General features: G+C 39.1%; 1 protein-coding gene across 1 annotated transcript in view; it reads left to right on the forward strand.

The window, feature by feature from the left end:
* The window catches only part of EDA2R (ectodysplasin A2 receptor), a 103,742-nt gene extending 90,687 nt beyond the window's left edge, over positions 1-13,055 (forward strand). Inside the window, exons 3-6 of the mRNA XM_060087525.1 lie at positions 7,245-7,423; positions 7,976-8,061; positions 9,695-9,859; positions 12,664-13,055. Of these exons, the coding sequence (XP_059943508.1) occupies positions 7,245-7,423; positions 7,976-8,061; positions 9,695-9,859; positions 12,664-13,055 (822 nt within the window). The remainder of the gene's footprint in view (positions 1-7,244; positions 7,424-7,975; positions 8,062-9,694; positions 9,860-12,663) is intronic.
* The last annotated feature ends 12,006 nt before the right edge of the window (positions 13,056-25,061 follow it).

Consider the following 25,061-nt stretch of genomic DNA (forward strand, 5'->3'; position numbering starts at 1 on the left):
AGCCAAATGCTCTGGGGGCTCCTCCTCCTGATACCAGACCAGCAGACTAGGGAGCCTGATGTGGGGCTCAGAACTCTCACTCCTGTGGGAGAACCTCTGCAGTATAATTATTTTAAAGTTTGTTGGTTGCCCACCTGGCAGGTACAGGATCCTATCATCTCATTGTGACTTCTTTGTCTTTGGATGTAAAATATATTTTTTGGTAGTTTCCAGTCCTTTTTTGTCAATGGTTGTTCAGAAGGTACTCGTGATTTTGTTGTTTTTGTGAGAAGAGGTGAGCTCAGGTCCTCCTACTCTGCCATTCTGTCAGGAATCCCCCACTTTCCTTTCTGATTTTAGTCATCTTTATCTTCTCTCTTTTTTCTTTGTCAGTATAGCTGAAGGATTAGAAGGATTGCCAATTTTGTTCATCTTTTCAAAGAATCTACTTTTTATTGATTTTACTGTTTTACTAGTCTATTTATCTCCACTCTAATCTATTATTTCCTCCCTTCTGCTAGCTTTGGGCTTACTTTGTTATGTTTTTTCTAGTTCCTTGTGGTATAAATTTAGATTATTTATTTGAAATATCTTTTCTTTTTTAATATAGGCATTTACAGGTATAAATTTTCCTCAGACTCCTACTGCCTTGCTGTATCCCATACATTTTGGTATGTGGTGTTTATATTTTCATTCAGCTTTAAGTAATTTACAGTTTCACTTAACATTTTTTCTTCAACCCACTAGTTTTTTAAGAATGTGGTATTTAATTCCACATGTTTGTGTATTTTCCAATTTTCTTTCTGTTATTGATTTATATCATCATTGTCTTGTGGTCAGAAAAGACACTTTGTATGATTTCAGTCTTTTAAAATTTATTGAAACTTGTTTAATAACCTAATGTATGTGGTCTAACTTACAGAATGTTTCATGTGTAATGGAGAAGAATGTATATTCTTCTTTTATTAGGTGTAGTGTTCTATAAATGTCAGTTACATCTAGTTGTTTTATAGTGTTGTTAAAGCCCTCTACATTGTTATTGACATTCTGTCTAGATATCCAATCTCTTATTGAAGTTGGTATTCAAGTCTCCAACTATTTTTTAGAACCATTATTACTCACTTAAATTTTGTCAATGCTGCATAGATTTGGGGGGATTTGTTATTTGGTGTACTTATGTTCAGAGTTGTTATATCTCCTTGATGTATTGACCATTTATAAATATATAATATCCTTCCCTTTCCCTTGTAAAAGTTTTAACTTAAAGTCTATTTTGTCTGATATCAGTATAGACACCCCAATTCTCTTCTCAGGACTATTTGCATGGAATATGTTTCCTTTCTTTTACTTTCAACCCATTTGTGTCTTTGGATCTAAATGAATCTTTTCATATAGTATATAAGTGGATTATGTTCCTTTTATCCAATCCATCAATCTGTGCCTTTGGAGAGTTTAATCCATATACATAAAGATTAGTACTGATAAGAGAGTATTTCTGACATCTTATTATTAGTTTTATGTATTTCTTATGCCATTTTTGTTCATTTTCTTCCACATTGCCATTTTTGTGCTAGTTGATTTTTTGCAGTGAAAAGTTTTAATTCCCTTATCATTTATTTTGTGTGTGGGGTTTTCTTTTAATATATTTTCTTTGAGGTTACCATGTGGATTCCCTTTAACATACTAAATTTTATTTATTTTTTTTAAAAAAATATTGGAGTATAGTTGATTTACTATGTTGTGCTAGTTTCAGGTGTACAGCAAAATGAATCAGTTATATATATACATATATCCACTCTTTTATAGATTCTTTTCCCACATAGGCCATTACAGAGTATTGAGTAGAGTTCCCTGTGCTATACAGTAGGTCTTTACCAATTATCTATTTTATATATTGCATACTAAATTTTAACAATATATTTTAAATTAATACCAAGTTAATTTCAATAACATACAAAAACTCGACAGTTATACAGTTTGATATCACCTTCCTCTATGTTATTTTTGTCACTTTGGTTTTTATCTTAATCATTGTATGTGCAATAACATAGATTTATTATTATTTTTGTTACTATTTTATTAATTTTTCTTTTAAATAATATAGAAAATAAAAGGCAGAGTTCCAAACCAAATATTCAATAATGCTGTCTTCTGTATTTGCCCATGTATTTAACTTTACCAGAGATATTGACTTCTTTTTATGCCTTTGAGTTACTATCTAGGGTCCTTTCATTTTAACCTGAAGGACTCCCTTTAATGTTTATTGAAGTACAAGTCTAATAGTATCAAACTCCTTTAGCTTCTTTTATTTATCTAGGAATATTTTAATTTCTCCCTCATTTTTGAAGGATTTTTTGCTGGGTATAAAATTCTTGGTTAATAGTTTATTTCTTTTGACACTTAAATATGTTATCTTATTGCCTTCCAGCTTCCAGGTTCTGAAGAGAAATCAACTTTGCATCTTATTGAGGATCACTTGTACTTGACAGATTTTTTCTCTCCTTCTGCTTCAAGATTTTCATTTTGTCTTTGGCTATCCACATCTTGCTTATGTCTCATATGGGTCTTTTTGAGTTTTTCCAACTCGAAGTTTGTTGAGCATCATGGATGTGTTATTCATGTCTTTTGTCAATTTTGAGAAATTTCAGCCATTATTTATTCAAATATTCTTTCTGCTTCTTTATCTTTCTCTCTCTCTTACTCCTGTGACTCACATAATGTGTATATTGGTCCATTTGATGGTGTCTCTTAGGTTTTGTTTACTTACTTCATTCTTTTTAAATTTCTGCTCCTCAGACTGAATAATTTCAACTGTCATGTTTCAAGTTTCATCATTTGTTCTTCCACCTGCTCAGATCTGCTGTTGAACTCTTCTAGTGAATTTTTAATTTCAGTTATTTTACTTTTCAATTCTAGCATTTGTTTAGTTCCTTTTTACAATTTTTCTTTTTTTTATATCCCTTTTTAAAATACATTTATTTTCTTATATTCTTTATATTCTTTAGTTCTTTGTCTATGTTTTTCTTTGAACATATTTAATACAGTACTTTTTTGTCTTTGTCTAGTAAATCTGATGTCTGGACTTCCTCAGGAACAGTTTGTCAATTTTATTTGTTACTTTAAGTGGGCCATACATTCCTGTTTATTTTTATGCCTTGTGTTTTTGTTGTTATTGTTTTTGAAAACTGTTTTAATTATAATGTGGTAACTGGAAATCAGATTCTCCCCCTTCCCCATATTTAGCTGTTTTCTGTTGCTGTTACTTTATTTGATGATAGCTATAGTAGTCCATTTGTTTAGGTGTTTTAACCAAACTATTTGTGCAAAGACTGTATTCTTTGTCATATTGATCACTGAAGTCTGTGTGGATCTTGTTCAGCTAATATTTTGACAGGAATTTCCTTGAGTGCCAGCAGTTAAAAGTAAACAACAACAGTAGCAACCAAGAAACCCACATATCTCTCCCAATATTTGAACATTGGCTCTGTGCTGAAGCACTCCTTTTTTTTTTTTTTTCAACACTTAACCAAACTGGCACTTAGCCTATGTATCAGTCCGGTGTGTAAGCTTTGGATCTTCTCCATATTTTTCTAGTCATGTGTCTTGCCCTGGACATACATGGGCCTTTCTAAACTTCCCCCATATATATTGGTGCTTTTGAATATACTAATTTCCCAAAGAATCTTCTCCAGCTTTTTCTCCAGACTTAAGCAGTCTATTATATGTCTCCAGCCATACATGGGCCTTTCTAAACTTCCCCCATATATATTGGTGCTTTTGAATATACTAATTTCCCAAAGAATCTTCTCCAGCTTTTTCTCCAGACTTAAGCAGTCTATTATATGTCTCCGGCCATAATTTATTGTCCCAGGCATCTCTAGTTTATTAGTTTGCTTTGCAAAATTTTTAACAAGTGCCCACCCATTTTCCAGCCTGCATTCTGAATTGAGTGAAACAGAGATGAGCACCTGGTATCTGTCCTTCAGATAACAGGTTAAAATAGACATACACAATAATTTTTGAATAAGTTTTGCTTAGCTCACTCTGGAACTAGGGGTGAGGGTTTCACACTAGGAACTCAGGCTGCTGCTACTTTAAGACTGCCTTCACTTTAGGACTGTTGCTGGGGAGAGGGGTGCAGTAAGGGCTAGTAAAAATGGCACAAAACTTTCCTATCATTTTCAAGATGCCTTTTTCTTGGTTCAGCATTTGCTTCATTGTTGTAAATGTTTGACTGTTTCCCAGAGTTCTGACAACATTGATTCTGACAGTTTCTGTTTGTGTTGCTACACTTCTGTGAGAGAATGAAAGCTCAGAGCTGCTGCCTCCTCCATATCCCTGATGTCCTCTGTCATTTTTTTTTTTTTTTTTTTTTTTTTGCCGTACGCGGGCCTCTCACTGTTGTGGCCTCTCCCGTTGCGGAGCACAGGCTCCGGATGCGCAGGCTCAGCGGCCATGGCTCACGGGCCCAGCCGCTCCGCGGCATATGGGATCCTCCCAGACCGGGGCACGAACCCGTATCCCCTGCATCGGCAGGCGGACTCTCAACCACTGCGCCACCAGGGAGGCCCCCTCTGTCATTTTTAATATATTGATTCCAACATCTCTCTGGGTGTTCCTGTGCACCAGAAGATCAAAGCATAAAGAAAATTAAGGATATTTTAATTATAAAATAAGTATAAAGAAAAAAATACAGTTTTTTTTTGTTGAGCCAGGCCTGAGAGATGCATACATCATTTTATCCATATTCAATTGGCTGGAAATTAGGCACATGTCCCTACAGACTTGTGTTGGGTTAGAAAATGTTGACAAGTGGTATTCCCAGGAAGAAAGGTGAATGAGTTTAGTGAACAACCAGCCAACTTTTTCCACAGCAAACAAATAATTAATATCCCTTGTTAAGTAGAATTGTGTCTTTGACAAAGAGCTATGCTATAACAGGCAGGATCTTTGTTCCTAGATTAGAATGCCAGAGCTGGAAGAATATTTAGAGACCATTTATTTTAATATCCTCAGGTGTTGGGGACTCTGATGCTTGGAAATGGAGAGGGGCTAGCTAGAGTCACACTGAGTCAATACCAGACCTGAGACAATATTCAGCTGGATCACTCATCTCTCCTCTATACCATCTTTATTCAAACATGTTTGAGCATTTCCAAGAGTAAGATTCAATCTTAAAAGATTGTATATTTCTAGAAATTTATCCATTTTTTCTAGGTTGTCCAATTTGTTGGCATATAATTGTTCATAGTATTCTCATGATTATTTATATTTCTGTGATATTGTCTGTAACTTGCACAGCAAAGCACATCGACAAAATAAAAAGGCAACTTACTGAATAGAAGAATATATTTGCAAATGACATATCCACTAAGAGGTTAATATCCAAAATATACAAATAACTCATAACAGTTAACATCAAAATAACACAAACAACCCAATTAAAAATGGGCAGAGGACCAGAATAGACATTTTTCCAAAGAAGACATATAGATGGCCAACAGACACATGAAAAGATTTTCAACATCACTAATCATCAGGGAAATGCAAATCAAAGTCACAATGAGGTATCACCTCACACCTGTCAGAATGGCTATCATCAAAAAGACAAGAAATAACAAACGTTGGAGAGGATGTGGAGAAAAGGGAACCCTCATGCACTGTTGGTAGGAATACAATTTGGTAAAACCATTATGGAAAACAATATAAAGGTTCCTCAAAAACTTAAAAATATTACTACCATTTGAATCAGCAATTCCACCTTGGGTATTTATCTAAAGAAAATGAAAACACTAATTCAAAAAGTTATATGCATCCCAGTGTTCATTGAAGCATTATTTATAGTAGCAAAGATGTAGAAGCAACCTAAGTGTCCATCAACAGATGAATGGATAAAGAAGGTGTGGTATGTATATATATATATATATATATATATATATATATATATATATATATATATATATACATACACACACAATGAAATATTACTCAGCCATAAACAATAATGTAATCTTGTCATTTACAACAACATGGATGTGTCTAGATGGTATTATGTTAAGTGAAATAAGTCAGAGAGAAAGACAAATACAGTATGTCTTCACTTATATGTGGAATCTAAAAATACAAAACAAACAAATAAATGTAACAAAACAGAGACAATCACAGATGTAGAGACCAAACTAGTAGTTGTCAGAGAGGAGAGGGGTGGAGTAATAGGTGAAATCAGACAGGGAAAAACAAATACTGTATGTTTTCACTTATATGTGGAACCTGAAAAACAAATAAACAAATAAAACCAAACAGAAACAGGCTCACAGATACAGAGAACAAACTAGTGGTTGGCAGAGGAGAGGAGGGTATGGGTAGGGGCAAAATATTGGATTGGCCAAAAAGTTCGTTCAAGTTTTTTCCTAACATCCAGAAAAACCCGAGCGAACTTTTTGGACAGCCCAATAGGTGAAGAAAATTAAGAGGTACAAACTACCAGTTATAAAAATGAATACACCACAGAGATGTAGTGTATATCACAGGGATTACAGTCAATAATATAATAACTTTGTATGATGTGTTATCTATAAAATTTTTGAATCACCGTGTTGTACTCTGAAACTAATATAATGTTGTGGGTCAACTACAGTTCAGTAAAATGTAAGAAATAAATTTTTCATCACAACCCAACACATACTTACATATTTCATCTGTAAAAGTTCTACAAAACAATACTAAGATAGGTAGTGATTAGTGTTCATTGTCAAATATTTCCAGTTCCTCAGCTCTGGCACACTATAGAATTATACTTTCTTTTACTTTTGTAGTTACTAATGATCAGGTGATGTGTGTGGTGAAGGACGTGAGCAAAATGAAATGAGTTATTTCTGGGGGAAGAATTTAAGAGCCAGTGCACAGGTCACAATATTCTCTTTTCTCTGATGCTCCAATCATGGTAGCACAAAGATGAAGCCTCCATCACTCTGGGTAACCCAGTAAGTATGATGTAAAACAGAGCCCCCAGGAAATCTCTGGTAAGCAAAATAGTGTGAGTGAGAAATAAATTTTTGTTCTTTTAAGACACTGAGGTTTGGAGTTTACTTTTTTACCATAGCATAACCTAACCTATGCTGACTGTAAACTGATGTCATGACTCAGTAATGTGTTGCAACTTGCAGTTTGTAAAATGCTACTCTGTACAATGTCCACTTGTCCCATAGCTAATCTTCTCTCCAAGTTTCTGTAGAGTAATGTTAGTGACTCCCATTTCACTGAAGGATTGTGGTTATGGAGAAGGCGGAGATGCATACTGCACAGCCTGCCCTCCCCGCAGATACAAAAGCAGCTGGGGCCACCATAGATGTCAGACTTGCATCACCTGTGCTGTCATCAATCGTATCCAGAAGGAGAACTGTACAGCTGCCTCTAATGCCGTCTGTGGGGACTGTCTGCCCAGGTGAGCCTGCTATATAAGGCCAAGCTCTTCTGGGCATTCTCTAGCCCTTGGAGGTCTCCCTCATCCTTACCTCTCAGGGCCTAGTTGAAGTATTCTTACTGTCCATATCATGATGAGTTTAAGCTCCCATGAGGGAGAAGCAGTATTTTTTCAAGATCCTCTTATAAAGTACTTAGCACACAGTCAATTACAGATGAGTACTAACAGCTGTTTTATCATGCTGGCATGCTTAGCTCAGGCCCAAGTTTCAAGGTAAATCTCACTGTAGACCTAGAAGAGATTAGGAAGCGGTTGGTGTCAAAGCAGTGTTTCCTTCTCTTGTGAGACTAGTTCCCCTTTTGGTTATAGGGTTTGGTGAATGGGGGAAGAGGTGGAGCATCTGGAACTCTGAGTCAGAGTCAGACATAGAGGCAGAGAACTCACGAGGGGTCAGAGTGAGTGATGGCTTCCTGGAGGACAAGACTCTTAGAATTTGCCTATGGTTCAAGAAGGACCAATCCAAGTACATTGCTTTTTTGATCATCTTGCCATTTCTTATTGCTCTGACTACAGGTTCTACCAAAAGACACGTATTGGAGGCCTGCAGGATCAAGAGTGTATCCCGTGCACGAAGCAGACCCCCACCTCTGAGGTTCAGTGTGTGTATCCAGTTCTCTTCTCCCCTTTCTTCCCCAATCCATTGGGTGACAGCAAGACAGCATAGTAAAGACTTCCCCTACCCCCTCATACTCCCTCCTATAGGGTAGATTGGCAAGGGAATTGGTTAGATTTGAGTAATAGTTTTGCAATATATTATCTGTGTAACCTTCTATAAATTATTGAATCTCATTGCACGTCATTTCCCTCACCTGAAAAAATGTAAGTCATGAAAATCATTGTCCTTCATACCTTATGGGATGCTGCCTAGTTCTAGTGAAACAAGAGGTTAGAAAGCATTTTGTAAATTATAACATTTGTACACTTGTGGATTATTTATTTGAAGTTTATAGGAGTCCCTAATGCTTAGGACTAGTAAAAGGCTAAATGAAGTACTAGGATCTAGTCTATGCCCATATCACTATGCATTTATCTGTCTATCATTTTTGTCTATCTACCAACTATATGTCTACTCACTTATTATTTTTTTAATTTATTGATATCTTTTTAAAACATGAAGTATTTCAAATATGTAGAAATATTTTAAATGAAGAAAAATATAAAAATAAAAATGCTCAGTTACACAGCATCAATAATTAATAAATCTTAAAATTTTGCATATTTGCTTCAGATATTTTTTTTAAATGAAGATTCCACAGGTTTAATGGAATTTGTGTTTTGACCCTTTCTGAGTTCCATTCTCTCCTTACCTCCCCAGAGGCAACCACTATCATGAAATTGTGTGTATCTTGTTGGTAGGCTATGCTACAGTAACAAACCCCCAAATCTCAGTGATTTCATGAAAACTTTATTTTTCATATGCAAAGATCTTACTCTATCTTGTAACTATACCATCAAACCATGTGGCTTCCAGGTTGATGGGACAGGGTAAGAGATAGAGGAGACGTACTGGCTTTTAATTACTTCAGTCTGCAAGTGACACACATTACTTCCACTCACAGTCCATTGGCCAGAAGTACTCTTATGGCCTTACTACAAGGGTGTATGGGAAATGCAGAGAAGCATGTGGATAACTGGTGAGCACTGTGACTCTGCCATACTCTCCACTCATGTTTTGATACTTGTATTATTTTTTGATATATATATATATATACATATATATATTCATAAGCAATATATTCTATATGATATGATTTTATATTTTATAACATTTTATATAAATGATATCAAGTTATATACTCTCTTTCTCCAATTTGCTTTTCCTCTCTGGATTATTTATATTGATCCATACAGGTCTTTTATTTTAAATGCTATATAATAATATTACATCATATAATTATATCATGATTGATTTATCCTGTGCCCTACTGATGAACATTTTAGTTTGTTTCTATTTGTCTAGGTTATATAACTGAATGTGACATGGAAAGACCACAGGATATGTGCATCTTCAAATAACTATACTAATTTATACCATACCAGCAGTATATGCTAGTTCTTCCACTTTGTTCTTTATACTTTTCCCTGCTCTACAAAGAAGTAGAACCCGTTTAGCAGCCCTAGTTGAGGAAGACCCTGGGGATATGGTGCTGGCCTGAGGAAGTCCAGGCCCAGTGTCAGGGTGACTATTGACTACCTACAGTGACTGACCTCCCCCACTTTCTTGTCTCACAGGTGCCTTCCAGTTGAGCTTAGTGAAGGCAGATGTACCCACAGTAACCCCTCAGGAGGTCACACTTGTTGCACTGGTGAGCAGTCTGCTCATGGTGTTTACCCTGGCCTTCCTGGGGCTCTTCTTCCTCTACTGCAAGCAGTTCTTCAACAGAAATTGCCAGCGTGGTAAGGGTAGCTGCTTCACATATTACATGAATCAGGAACAAGGTTCTAACTAGCAGAAGAGAGGAATTTCTTGGGGTTGAGAGTTAATGGACATTCCCTACAGTGCTGAAGTATCTGGGGTGGCAATAGAATGCACAGGACTTCAGAGATGATTGAGGCTGACCCTATGAGTTTATAGGACCTGGTTCATTAAGGTGTGGTGATTCATAAAGGGCTACAACATTATGGGAAAACCCTTGGGAAAGGCATCTGAAGTCCTAGTCCAATCTACCTCTAAATCACTGTGTAACTTTAGACAAGTCATCTAGCTTCTTTGGGCCTCTTTCTCCTTAATCTTTAAAATGAGAGATGGAGTTGATTTCTAAGTTCTTTTCCAATTAGTTATATCTACTAATAGGTATAGATTCTGGAGTATGTCAGGAAAGGAGGAAGGCTGGCTGGAATGAGACATGACTATAATAAAAGTGGGTGAGTTCTCAGGCAGTGGTTATCAGTATAGTAGTATACCAAATGTGGGTAACTGAGAGCCCAATGTCCAGAGGAATTGGCAAACTTAGACATTTTTCCTCAGACAATAATAATAACCAGAGGTCTGGCCCAGCCCATAGGAGATGGCCATGTGAAATTTTAGATGGAAGGTCATATTTAAAATCAGGAGTAACATCATGATCTATTTTCAGCACAAGTCCAGCCATTAGCCAAGGATATGAGACAAGAATTCCAGGTCACCGAGGGCAGATATAGGGGAGGTGGGATGGTAGTTAGCCAAGACCAGAAAAGGGTTTAGATCTTTAGTCAAGAGTACTGAAGTTCAGTGCAGCTTCAGTGCCATCAAGGGAGCTGAGAGCTAGACAGAAGCACCAAAATAGGAACCCAGGCTAGTAACTGGAGTTGATTTAGTAAGGAAAGAGGAGGATACATTCTACTAGATACACAGGTGCTAAGGACTCCTCCTCAGCCCACTGGATATTGGGCCCAAAGCAACACAACTTTTTTCAACCTCTCTGTGTGGAAAGATTCTGCTTCTATAGGCCTACCTTGGTCACTTTGGATCTAGGGTCTGCCAGATGATCTTCAAAAAGCCTAGAAGATATGTTTGGCTCTCCCTCTTACTTAAGTGGAGGTGAATCTAGGATTCCAGGGGATGCAGGGCACAAGGGCAACACTGTTATCCCTTTATGACCCTTCTCAAACTCTAATTCTCTCTCCTCTACTCTCTGGTGTCTCCTGGAACATTGTGGCTGAGGGTGGATCATCCTGTCTCTGACTTTGGAGGCCAGTTTCTCAGATAAGAGCTGTTGCCCAGTCCCTGGGCATGGGCATGAAACATGGGAAATGAAGCATTTGGGCCCCAGGGCCCGGAAAGAAGAAGATGAGGCAACATCTGAGAGCTGCCTGTCTCCCTCCTCCTGCCTCAGGAGAAGAGAAATGGGTAACGCTTCTCTGCCCCTCCTCTGTCCTCAAGATAATAATGCAGTACCCTTTTCTGGGGATACGAGGGCAAGCAACTCCCTCAGGGTCTCCACAGGGGAAATAAGATTAGACATTTTCTCATTTATCAGGAGGTGTTTATCAGGAGTCACTGACTTACATGCATACTAGGGTTGTATAAGGGAGATTAATATGTGAATTGGATCCAATATAAGGTTCATTAGAGAGGAGTAGAGACGGTGGCAAACTGAATAGTTCATCCCCTGTCTAAAGAGGAATCTACTACTCAGCTTCAGCTGTTTGTTACCATGTAGGAATATTCAATGTTTCAAGATCTTCTGAATTTTCAAGAGAAGCCAAAACTCTGGATTTTTATATGAAATAGTTTTAAGTTATGACAATGAGTTATAATTAAAAACTACCACAACCACAATGCAAGGGTCAAACAAACACACACCCCATAGGCGCTCAGTTTGTAACCTGATGTTGAATCAGACTTATGCATGAAAGGTGTTTTAATTTTCTATCACTGCCAGAACAAATTATGGCAAATTTAATGGCTTAAAACATCACCCATTTATTATCTCACCATTGCCATAGATCAGAAGCTTTGTAAGCTTGGCTGGATCTTGACTCAGAGTCTCACTAGGCTAAAATCAAGGTGTTGCCAAGGCTGCATTCCTTTCTGGAAGATCAAGAGGTGAATCAATTTCCTTGATCATTCAGAAAGGTGGAATAATTCAGTTCCTTGCAGTTATAACGTTGAGGTTCCATTTCCTTGCTGACTGTCTGCTGAGGACCATTCCAAGTTTCTAGACACCACCCACTCTTTGACTTATGACCCATTCCATTTTCAAAACTAGCAATGGTGGTCAAGTACTTTTCCTTTCACATATCTGATACTCTCTCTGACTCTTCTGCCTCCATCTTCCCCTTTTAAGGACACATGTGATTACATTGGGCCCACCTGGGTAATCCAGGATAATCTACCTAATTTAAGGTCCATAATCTTAATTCCACCTGCAAAGTGCCTTTTGCCATATAGCACAACATATACACAGGCATAACACCAGGGAATAAAGATCATGTCTGGTGTGGGGGTTGTTAAAATCCTGCTTCCCACAAAGGATTTCTCTTTCTCTGGAGAAATTGACAATTTCCCCTGATCCACCACCAGGTAGCCTCAATCTGATACCCCAATGTAAATATGTTTCTCAATTGTGTCACCTCAGCCTGGTGCTAGGTGCTCTGGTCCCCAGGGATGGGAGGGGGAGCACTAGTTCCCAGATCTTTCCTGATTTTGTGCTCAGGACCAGGTGCCCCGCTGAGAGGAGCCCCTATCTTTGGGTGACACAGTGACTTTCTGCTTCAAGTTTCAGGAGGTTCGCTGCAGTATGAGGCTGACGAGGCAGCGGAGGAGGAATCTCTCTTCCCCATGCCACCTGGCCAGGAGACCAGTCCTGAGTTCCCACTGAGTGAAAGCATCTTTGAGACCCAGGCACTTAACCCCATCCTGGATGACAACTGCAGCTCGGCTCGTGGCCTCCCCACACAGGAGTCTTTTACCTTGGCCTCCTGTGCCTCAGAGAGCCACTCCCACTGGGTCCACACTCCCATCGAATGCACAGAGCTGGACCTGCGAAAGTTTTCCAGCTCTGCTTCCCATGCTAGAGCTGAGACCTTGAGGCGGAACACAGCTGAAAGCTCTGGAGACAGACTGGAGCTCACTGTACCCTTTGAAGTACCCAGCCTTTCACTCTACTGAGGTGAGCTGGAAAGGTAGGGTAGAAAGACCAGAAATTGGGGACCACCCCCAAAAGGAATTATCCCTTGGAGTACTGTTGTTCAGTAGGGCTAGTGTCAGAGGAACAGCAAGCTAGGAACACTGGTGGATGGAGGGACAACTGTGATAATGTTAATCTTTTGAGCCAGTCAGTCATACATCATATATCTGGGCCTACAGTTGTCAAGAAACTGGCCAGGTTGACATGACACCAGTTTTTCTATCCTGACCTTTTGCAATCTCTCTCAGGGCCCCACTGTCTAATAGTTATATTCAGTTATCTCCCATCATGTATTCAAGCGCCAAGGTACAGTGAGAAAATATACAAACCTTGGCATCTGGAAGCCTTATATTTCAAATCTACCTCCATTCCTTAATATCTTTGTGAAGCTTGTGTAAATCCCTTCACCTCTCTGAGTCTCAGGTCCCTAATCTGTGAAAAGTAGGAAATACTATTCACCTTATATTGTGAGAGTTGAATGAGAAATGCATGTGCAAGTGCCTTTTACAGTTTCTAATGCATGAGAGGTGTTTAAACCATGTTAGTTTGTCTTTGCCCCCAGTCACAATTTATATTGGGTTGGCCAAAATGTTTGTTCGGCTTTTTCCATAACGTCTTATGGAAAAACCCAAATGAACTTTTTGGCCAACCCAATACATCCTTACATATACAACTACACTCGTCTGGTCTTCATAACATACCTTTGTGGTAAGCAGGTTAGGGTTTGTTAGCTTCACTTTATAGAGGCAGGAACTGAGACACAGAGAGGGAAAGTGATTTGCTTAAAGTCACAGAGCATTTCAGTGGCAGAACTGGTTTAGAGTCCAGGTTTTGGAGCTCCAAGTAAGTAACAAGGGGAAGTATGAAGCATGAGGGTGGATTCCTATTTTTCAGCTAACCAATTACTTTCATCACCCATTTTCATATTTCTCCAGCTATGATATTGTCCCGGTCCCCCAATGACTCCCCCTCCCTACATCTTACCTAAGAAAATATAAACAATATGTAGGTGAAAGCCAAGACTCCTGTTAAACCAGTCAGCCTAGATACCTTCAAGGTCATCTAGGCCAACCTCCCTTCCAACTCCTCCAATCCATGCTTGAGTCCCTTTTATAATATCCCCAAGAAGTGTTTGTGTCATCCTTGCTCGCATACTTACAGTATCAGAGAGCTCACTACTGCCCAACATGTATTGCAGCTATGATTGGTGGATTTGAGCTCAATGTAAAGAAAAACTTTCTGTCTTCTTATAGTAACCACCCTTGGGTCCTGCTCTGCTCCTCGGGCCACACAGATCTCATCTGCTTCCTGTGTCTTGTGATAGCCCTGAAGAAGTCTAAAGATAGCATCTCCTCTCTTGAAAGTACCACTTTGGGTTCCTTTAAAGTATGGGGGGTTTAAAACTGAACCCAGTTTCATGAGGAATTGTCTCACCAACATAGAGTAGGGTAGAACTGTCATCATGTCCACCCCACACAAGTGATGTTTTTTTCTGCTATTATACCCTAACCACTGGCCTAAACCACTTTTTGAGGGATGGGAAGAGGAAGGAGCTAGTGAGATTGCCCCATAGGTTTCTAACTTGCTCTGCTCCCTCCCTAGGTCTCTAGGGCTCCTGGCAGCCCAGTCGTTCTCCCTGGACTCTCCTGCCTTGTTCCTATACCACGACAGCAGCAGGGGCATAGGATGTGGTATCCACAACAGCCTGTACTCTACAGATGGGGCACATCCTATCCCATCCCACCAAAGGATTGATTCTTCATCATTTTCCCAAGACTGACCAGCAGCATTTTTTGCTTTCCTATCCTAGATAGCCTGGAGAGCCAGATTCCCCAGTCATGGGACTACCAGACATGTTCCTAGCTCAGCTTGATTATAGAGAGGAGGGGAGGGGATGGCAATGAATGGGGTAGAGTTTTACTGCCTGCATCTTTGGTCAGGTGAACCTGAAGGAGGAGCCTCTCAGTACCCTATTGATACATCTACCTAGCACTTTAGGGACAAAATCAAACTCTTCCCCCTTTCACTCCTCTGCACTGCCCCCCCCCAGTACACACACACACACCTACACACATGTTAGGGGAGGCCTGAAACCTTGATTCCCCACACATCTCTTAGACTTCTGTGGCTGTGGCAATCATGGAGCTAACCCCTTTGCCCCCTGGGGTCTTCCTCTCCACATATAGGTTTCTTACCTTCTTTAGTGGGAATCCAGCTAAGCATCTTTTTGACTTTTAAAATGGTACTTCCTAAAGTTCCTTTTATCTTTTTTTTTTTTTTTTTTTTTTTTTTTTTGCGGTACGCAGGCCTCTCACTGTTGTGGCCTCTCCCGCTGTGGAGCACAGGCTCCGGACGTGCAGGCTCAGCGGCCATGGCTCAGGGGCCCAGCAGCCCCGCGGCATGTGGCACCTTCCCGGACCGGGGCACGAACCCGTGTCCCCTGCATCGGCAGGCGGACTCTCAACCACTGCGCCACCAGGGAAGCCCTCCTTTTATCTTATGTCTCTTCTTTTCTTGCCTCTTTTGTCCCTTCCTGGTACCTTGTCTTCTTAAGCCCAAGGCTGAGCCTCTAGATCCCCAGGGCCAAACTCAGAGCTCAGAACTTTCATCTTTGAGGTGGCCATGAAATCCCTGAGATCTAGGGGGGGGGACACTTAGGAGCTAAGGTTTTCAATGAAGCCTGACCTAGGGCTGCTCAGGGACCATTGGTGCTTTCTTGGTTTAGAGAAAACCAGTCAATTGCTGAGCCCTCACCACCAGTTTCACATGCTTCTCAGAATAAAGTGGAACTTCTCTCTCCATGGCTGATGCCACAGGGCAGATGAGAACATCAAGGCTCAGAGTGGACACCATGGATTGTTTTTAAGTCTCCCTTATGTCCATAATGGGCTACTTGGGCTGATACCCACTCCCTCACTGTGGGTCAGATTTTGAAAGAAAAATTGCCCAGATGAGTAGAGCAACTATCTCCTTTGTTTGGGAGCAACCTATATACTTCAGAATGTTGGATGTGACTTAATTTGTGAAAACCAAGACTGTATCTTAGAGTGGAAATGCTGGAATTTACTATGTGTATGTGCTACATTTTACAGTTTGCAGTGTGCATTCACAGCAATCATCTCATTGGATCTTCATACACACCCTGAGGTGGGCAGGGCAAGGTTTACCATCCCCAGGTTGCAGATGATGAAACTGAGGCTCAGAAATGGAAGGTGACTGCACTTAGTAATTTATGAGGTAATTATCAAGGCTAGGGTCCTCTCCAATATCTTGAAATCTTCATTTTCTAGAAGACAGTGTTTTAAAGTAGTAGCTTTTCTGGCATATCTGTTCCAGAAAACAACTCTTTTGGGAAGCAAAAGGGGTGGAGGGACAAATAAGGCCCTTATGCCTGAATGTGAATGAGGTAATATCCTTGCCTACAATACCAAACCTATTCTCTGCCCCTCCCATCAGCTCCCCTACTCCCACCCTGTAGCCAACCTGGATGTATATTCTCTGCCAGATCTGACTCCAGTGGAAAGGTAAGAGACTTTCCATTCAGCACTGTCTCTCAAGAGATCAAAAAGTGAGAAGAGCTTCAAGGTCAGACAAACTCTTTCTATCTGTCTATCTTACCTCCTTTTGCCACTGGGGGTAAGAAAGAAGGTATAAAGGTTTGAGCCAGTAGGAGTATCCATCCTACTTTTGCTCCCTCCTATATTCCTCTGTTCAATTTAAGAGTCTCTGATCTTAGTTTGGGCAATGACTTGAGACTTTAACTTTAGAGGTGGCAGGGGGGCAAATATCCCATCTTTAAAAGCCTCACCCAGGTAGATTGCAGATATTTAAGCAAATCTGTCAATTATAACACTTTAGTGTTTTACAGTCTTAAAAAAGTTCATTCATACATGCCTAATTTAAAGATGAAGAACCTGAGTCCTAGACAGGAGTAGTAACTTACCCAAAGCAATTCATATTTTGGAAAGGCAGCGTGCTCCACACTCCCACCCCCAGACTGAAGTGTGGATTCCATGGCTGAGAATAGAGCCAGGGAAGGACAGTTAAAGCAGAAACTGCTCTTGGTTATGGCAGAAGGACAGGCAGAGGTGTTGGAGGGCACTAGTAATTTCTATCCACTAGACACTGCCTAAATAACCTTTAAAATATCATTAAGGAACATAAGGAAGAGACAGGAGATTGAATAAGGCAGTTCATCTCCACCACCAGAAAAAACAGCTGGCCCCATAGTCTAAGTGCTGTGGAGTCAGCAGTGTAGTCTTCCACTGAAAAATAGCACATGACTTCATCCACATCCAGGATGGAGAGAGTTTCTTTTATTTTTTGTTTGTTTGTTTGGGGTTTTTTTGGGTTTTTTTTTTTTTTGGCTTTACTCTCCCCTATAGCTCTTACCTCCTATGGCCTACAAGGTTTCCCCTCCCTTCTTCCAGGTCCCTCTAGACTCAGCACACTCCCTGGGATAGCTGAAAGATCTTATGCATGTTTGAAGAGTGATGGTCCTCTGATGCAGCATAGGCCAGAGCAAATAATTTCCCTGTGGATCTCCTGGGTCTCACCCTTTATTTGAAGTGCTATAACTCTCCACCTCTGGCAGGGAGCCGGGCTGGAATTTGCCCTATCGGAACCTTATGGAAAATTTCTGAGCCAAGGTGACCTTCCCTCTGGGGCCTGATTTCCCCAAACTACCTCCCAGCAGTCCTCCAAAGATACCCTCCAATATACTTAGGAGTAGCTGAGTGGGGAGAGGAAGGGAGCCCCACTGCCACTTTCTACTAACATGTCAGTTGGATTCCAGATTTCCCACCACCCCTTCCCATTTGATTCTTTCCGAAGTTTGTTTTTGCTTTAAGTCCTACCTATACATCTCATGACCAGGAAGGAACAAGCAACTTGGAGGCTGTATTATTCTTTATTATCTGGCTATCTTTTTGAGGCCTGTACAACTAGTTCTGTCCCACAAGTACTTGGTGGTTAATTAAGTATATTAAATAGCATGTGCACTTAATTAGGTCCTAGCCCTGGCAAATGAATTCTCTCTACCACAAAACCTCTGCTTTCAGGATTTTATTAAATGCATCTTTGGAGACAGTTCATCTACAAACATTGATTAAGGGCTTCTGGGACAACCCATTGGTCAGGGTGCTAAAAGCACTTGGGAAAAAGTAAACAGGCCCCATTTTACTGGACTGGGGATTAGAAGCAATTGAATTACTAGCCTGCACCAAGCAGCCTGACTTAACACAGGTATTGGCAAATATGTGTGAACCAAGTGTTTAGGCCTTGACCTTTAGGTTCTGTGTTCTTTTCTTTCTGGGACAGTTTATTCTTATCTCACTGGCTCTAATTAGTCAGGTCTGCAGCTAAGAACTAGTATCCAAACAGAAGATGATTCAGCTTGGGCAGGCCTTAGGTGTTCAAAGGTCACCATGTGCCTGGCAGTGGTTCAAGCCCAAGTCTAACACTGCTGCATCTATGGCAAAGGTAGTGATTTTGTCACAATCATAATGACAATAATATTATGATAAAATGTTACAGCCAGACTTATTCATTGTGCCTGCTCTAGACTTTATAATTTACAAAGCTCTTTTATGTTTATGGTCTCATTTCATCCTCACAAACCCCTGAATAAGGTGTTATTATATCCCTTTTGAAGAAAAGTAAAACAGCTCATATTAGATATGTGGCTTGTCAGGCCAGAGATCAGTCTGACCCAAGTCTCCTGATCCCCAGACCAGGGCTTTCTCCACTGTTTCCCCTTAACAACTGCTTTATGATGGTACAGTTACCATAGTGGCACTGAGGGCAACATTGCAGAAAAAAACAGCAACCATGTAGCAAAATTCCCCAATGGTATATCCATAAACACAATTACTGCAAAGCCCATTGTGAGCGCCATTCAAGACAAGAAACTTCCTGGCTAGAATACCCAGCCCAGAATAACTTCTTAGCAACGATATTTTCTGTAGCAATTAAGACAACAGCCTTGGTTGTTGGGGCTACCCCAGTGCACAGGTGTGCCAACCAGGAGCAAGGTCCTCATGGTATGAACATTGTGTGACCATCCCAAGTCATACCCAGCATCACCTTGGTTCTAACTTTCATTCTGAAGTTAAAAAATTGTAGTTAGCAATTGGACTAAGGAAATGTTTTACTTCGCTTTTTAAGATATCTTGGGTAGAGGTGAGGTGAAGCATGCTTTTTTTCCTTATAATTGCTGCTTGGCCATGGCAAATGTCACACTCAAGCATTTGTTTCTGGGGAGTGTTTTTAAATATTTCATTGCTTTTAAAGTATGGGCATCTTTGAGTGCCTTGATTTCATGTATCTTTTCTATTTGGGGGTTATTGGTCAATGGAAGCACAAAGGACATGTGACAGAAAAGTTTTCAACATGTCCCTAAGACTAGAAAATAGTGCAGTTGTCTATATTTGAACTAGCAAAAGAAAATTGTTCTTGCTTGTAAGGGAGGGGAGGTATTTACTGAGGATGAGTTTAGTTTTTCAGTTTTGTATTTTCTTCTCTGTATATATGGATTTGGATTTTGACAGGGAAGAGCCTAGGAGAGCAAATTTCTCCTCCAAGGTTCTCAGATCCAGACTTGGTAACAGTGTCAATACTGGAGCACCCTCTCCACAACACAAACCCTACTATACTGGGAAGATAATCTCTTATGCACCTAACCCCCTGCTCGCCTCACTAAGGTTTCTGGTGTTTTACATTGAATGTAGGTAAATTTTAATTACTTTTCCCTCCTAAATTGGTTATTTATAGATATTTTGTTCAATCTTGAGCCATATGCATATGTGGCTACTGGCAAAGTTATGTTTTATTTCTGATGGTCTGGAAATATTTCATATTAGCCAATAAAGAAAAATACATCCAAACACCTTGTTTATTCCTCTACTTTCAAATAACAAGGTGCCTCATTTGGCTGGTGTCTTTGCTCAGTGAGTACAGCAAGGAAATGTGTTTCTTCTCAGTGGATCCATCACCAGGGATAGTAGAATCCACTGACTTACCACCCAAGAGGTCTGGGTTACAGTCCAAGCTCTCCTTCTATATTTTTGAATTGCTTATGACATTCATCTTTTTTTCTGGGCTACAGATCTACTAGAACTTCTTGTGTTCTAAACTAATACTTCTTAAAACAGGTTTCATGCCCTAAGAGGACTGTGCGCATGTCTTGTGAGGTCTGCAAAATCTCTCAGAGATTGTGTGTATTTTCATTTTGACTATAATATTCTTTAAAAAATACAAGAATATTCTATTTAGACCATCTGGATTATTATCTCTTAAAGGTACTACCTGGCCATTTCAGAGTCTGTATTTACAATCTCGTTGGATTTAAAGAAGCACCTAAGGAGATAATATTTAACTTTGAATGCTGTGCTTTACTATAATCTTATTTAAGAGCTAGAGAAATCAAGTTCCTCCCCTCTTTAATATGCTATGATCCTGACAACAAAACATGTTGGCAAGGATGTGGAGAATGGACCTCTCATACCTTGCTGGTGGGATTGTAAAATGGTACACCCACTTTTGAAAACAGCCTGGCAATTCCTCTAAAAGTTAGTTAGAATTACTATATAATCCAATTAGAATTCCACTTATATATCCAACTATATAATTCCACTATGTATGTACCCCAAGATAATTAAAAATATATGCACACACAAAGCTTTTACACAAATATCCATAGAAACATTATTTATAGTATCCAAAATGTAGAAGCAACCTAAATGTCTATCAACTGATGAATGGATAAACAAATTTTCAAGTATACATATAATAGAATATTCAGTAATTATAAAGATTGAATTGACGCACAATATGTCATAAATGAACCTCAAAGCAAGCTAAGTGAAAAAGCCAGACACAAGAGACCACATATTGTATGATTCCATTTATATAAAATTTCCATATAGGCAAGGTAATAGAGACAGAAGGTAGATTAATGGTTGCCTCAGGCTGGCGGATGAGAAAAGGGATTAAAAATGGTCCTCAATTTATGATGATTCAATTTACAACTTTTTGACTTTATGACGGTGTGAAAGTGATAAGCATTCAGTAGGAAACGTACTTCAAATTTTGAATTTTGATCTTTTCCTGGGCTAGCAATATGTGCTCTAATACTCTCTTGTAATGTTGGGAGCCACAGCTCCCAGTCAGCCATACAATCAAAAAGGTAACCAACTGATACACTTATAACCATTCTCTACCCATACAACCATTCTGTTTTTCACTTTAAGTGCAGTATTCAGTAAATTACATGAGATATTCAATACTTTATTATAAAATAAGCTTTGTGTTTGATGACTTTTCCCAACTGTAGGCTAATGTAAGTGTACTGAGCACATTTAAGGCAGGCTGTGCTAAGCTGTGGTGTTTGGTAGGTTAAGAGTATTAAATGCATTTTACACTTAGGATATTTTCAAATATGATGCATTTATCAGGATGTAACCCGGTTGTAAGTCAAGGAAAATCTGTAAATGTAAATAGGCATGAGGGATCTTATTTGGGGATGAAAATGTTCTAAAATTGAGCTATGATGATTGCTGCAACACTCCGTAAATAAAAATTGTTGAAATGCACACTTGAAATGGATGAATTTTATCATATGTAAAATACACCTCAATAAAACTGTTTTAAAAAATATTCTGTGATCATCGATCTGAGTAGACGTGTTGGTTTAACAAATTGATTACTTTCCAAACACCTGCATTGCCAGAAATAATCTCTCTCTCTCTCTCTCTCTCTCTCTCTCTCTCTCTCTCTCTCTCTCCCTCTCTCTCTCTCTCAGACACACACATACACACACACACACACACACAAGACCCAATTACACAATTAAGACAAAAGAAAGAAACAGAACTAGAGTCCTGTTTGGTTCTTTTCACTTTGAACTCTCTACATAGCCTCAAGGAAAGAGAAAGGATGCATCTAGAAGGAACTTACAGGAGGAATAATTCAAAACAAAAGGAGGAAGAACAAAGGAAACTATTATAGATTCAGGGGTGGGTATAGGAAAATAGATATTGGGAGATACCATCACAGGCTACAGAGGAGTTTTTTGAGGGAACCATCACAGAATGAACGAGGAGTAACTGGGAGTTACTTGGCAGGTAAGAGGCCAGGACTTGTGGTGAGTCTGTCCTGCCTTTGTGTCAGAAAAGACCTTTTTGCCCAACCAGGCCTCCCATTCTTACTCAAAATTTTGAATGCTGGTACAATGGGAGAGATTTAACCCTCTAATTTATGGATGGTGATTAAGGCACAGGAAGTGTTAGCACTTATCTGTTGGAGTCAATGTCAGTGTGTGCTTGTACCAGTCATAGGGCAGTGAAGTCCTACTCCTTACACAAGAAGGGCATGGGGAAATTGGAGCTCTCTAAATAGATGGATTAAAGCACAAACAAGTCATCAGACTATCAAATAGGGGATCATTAGGTGATTGTTAATAACCCTTTTATTAGGGACTAGGAACATTTGCTATTTCTGCTGGTGATCTGATGATTACCAGATCTGATGATCTTTCACTTTATGTTCACAACATGATTGGCAAGTTTCTGTATGCCCAACAGTTAGTCCTTTAAGGCCTTAGAAACTGTGTGTGTGTGTGTGTGTGTTGGTTCAAATGCTGCCTGCCTGGAAAAAATGGATCCTCAGTGAGAGCAGCTGCCTAGTCACATGATTATATCCCCAAAGCCTTTTTTCCTTGTGGTTTCTAGTGCCAGTAAATTCCCTTCCTTAACATCTCTTTCCTAAGGAATAGGATAAAAGTGAAATAGAAAGGGAAAGTACAATCAATATTTAGTGGTTATCTCTCATGTGCTTTCTCACTTTCATATTTTGTCTCATTCAATCCTCATGATGTCCCTAGGTGGTAGGTGCTCTTTATAACCTTCATTTTACAAAAGAAGATCACAGATTTAATGATTTTTCTATGGTTATACAGTAGTAAATGATGTGCTAGAATTCCAGTCTAAGTTTATCTGACTCTGAGGCACAGACACTTCCCACCATGCCTCAGCTGCCTCCCTAAGACAGACCTCAGGAAAGAGAATACAATTTATCCCACTGGATCTTTCATAGTTCCCAGCTTGTGAGGCTACATCAGAGAGTCTCCCTAGGAGACTCTCTAAGTCTCTCTAAGTATCACATAGTAGTGTCAAAGTATTATCAGCTCATGATATATAATCATTCCCATGTAATCAGAAGGACCACATTGATCATGCTATCTCCTTGGCCATAATGTTGTCATTGAAAGAGCATGCTGGAGATATGAGTTCTTATTTCACATTCATCATCTCCTAGATGGAATATGAAAAAGGTACTTTTCTTGGCCTCAGTTTCCCCCATGGTACACAAAGGAGATTGAACTCAATGATCTCTAAGAGCCTTCCGACATTGATGTGCAATAAACTTACAAGACCTAGCTTTGCTATAGACTCTTGGTAGCAGAAGATCTCAAAGGAGAGGAAGGACAGAGAAGATAACCAGAAATGGTAACTAGAATATGACTGAGTAAATAACAGGGGCTTAATTTTTTAACATATGGGCTTTATTGATGTTTTCCATTCCATTTTGGAATCATCTCCATTACACGTGCCTCTAGGGATTATTTTCAGATCCTCCAGATTCATCTGAGAAAGTAAGCTTTCCATTAGTAAGAATGACAAAGAGACAGACCATGATGCACTTTTCTTCTCATTTATGTGCTCTATATAACACTAGACCTCTTGTTAAAATAGTAAATCAGTAACAGTATTGAAAAATACTATATTATATTAAACAACACATATGGGTAAAACACCTGGGGTTTGTTAGAGACCCTTTCTCCAAGAAGCCTTAGTTGTTGACAATCACTGATTAATCTTTTCTTCATTCTACCTTCCAATTGTCTTGTATGGGATGAGTTTCTTATTAACATTAGTTAAACCTTCCTACTCTAGTCCAACACCCCTACAGCAGTGATTCTTAACCTTGGCTTTATAATGGAACCACTTGGGGAGATTTAAAAATGCTGATGCATAGACCTCAGACCTAGAGATTTTAACTTAATCGTTCTGAAATACAGCCTGAGTATTAGAAAAAAAAGAAAAAGAAAAAGAAAAAGAAAAAAAAAAACACCTCCCCAGGTGATACTAATGAGTAGCCAGGGTTGAGAACATCTTCTCTATAGAAAAATTCTCCTACTCATGGTTTTCCTTATCATGGCCACAGGAAATCTATTTATTCTGTTAAAAGGCCCTTTTAAAACTTCCATCAACTGTTTATTTCCTGCCTCTCCATACATCCCTTAAACTTAAATCTTTGCCCTTTGAGGTTGAAACCGGTATATGTATAACTGATCCACTTTGTTATAAAGCAGAAACTAACACACCATTGTAAAGCAATTATATGCCAATAAAGATGTTAAAAAACAAAAACGAAAGCAAAAAACTATATGACCATCTCAATAGATGCAGAAAAAACTTTTGACAAAATTTAACATCCACTAATGATAAAATCTCTCCAGAAAGTGGGATAGAGGGAATCTAGCTCAACATAATAAAGTCCATATATGACAAAATCACAGTAAACATCATTCTCAATGGTGAAAATCTGAAAACATTTCCACTAAGATCAGGAACAAGACAAGGGTGTCCACTCTCACTACTATTATTCAGCATAGTTTTGGAAGTCCTAGCCACAGCAATCAGAGAATAAAAACAAATAAAAGGAAACCAATTTGGAAAATAAGTAGAATTGTCACTATTTGCAGATGACATGATACTATACATAGAAAATCCTAAAGATGCCACCAGAAATCTACAAAAGCTAATCAATGAATTTAGTAAAGTTGCAGGATACAAAATTAACACAGAAATCACTTGTATTCCTATACGTTAATAATGAAGATCAGAAAGAAATTAAGGAAACATTCCCATTTATCATTGCAGCAAATAGAATAAAATACTTAGGAATAAAACTACCTGAGGCAAAAA

Source organism: Mesoplodon densirostris, chromosome X, assembly GCF_025265405.1.
Source record: "Mesoplodon densirostris isolate mMesDen1 chromosome X, mMesDen1 primary haplotype, whole genome shotgun sequence".
In the NCBI taxonomy this organism is placed as follows: domain Eukaryota; kingdom Metazoa; phylum Chordata; class Mammalia; order Artiodactyla; family Ziphiidae; genus Mesoplodon; species Mesoplodon densirostris.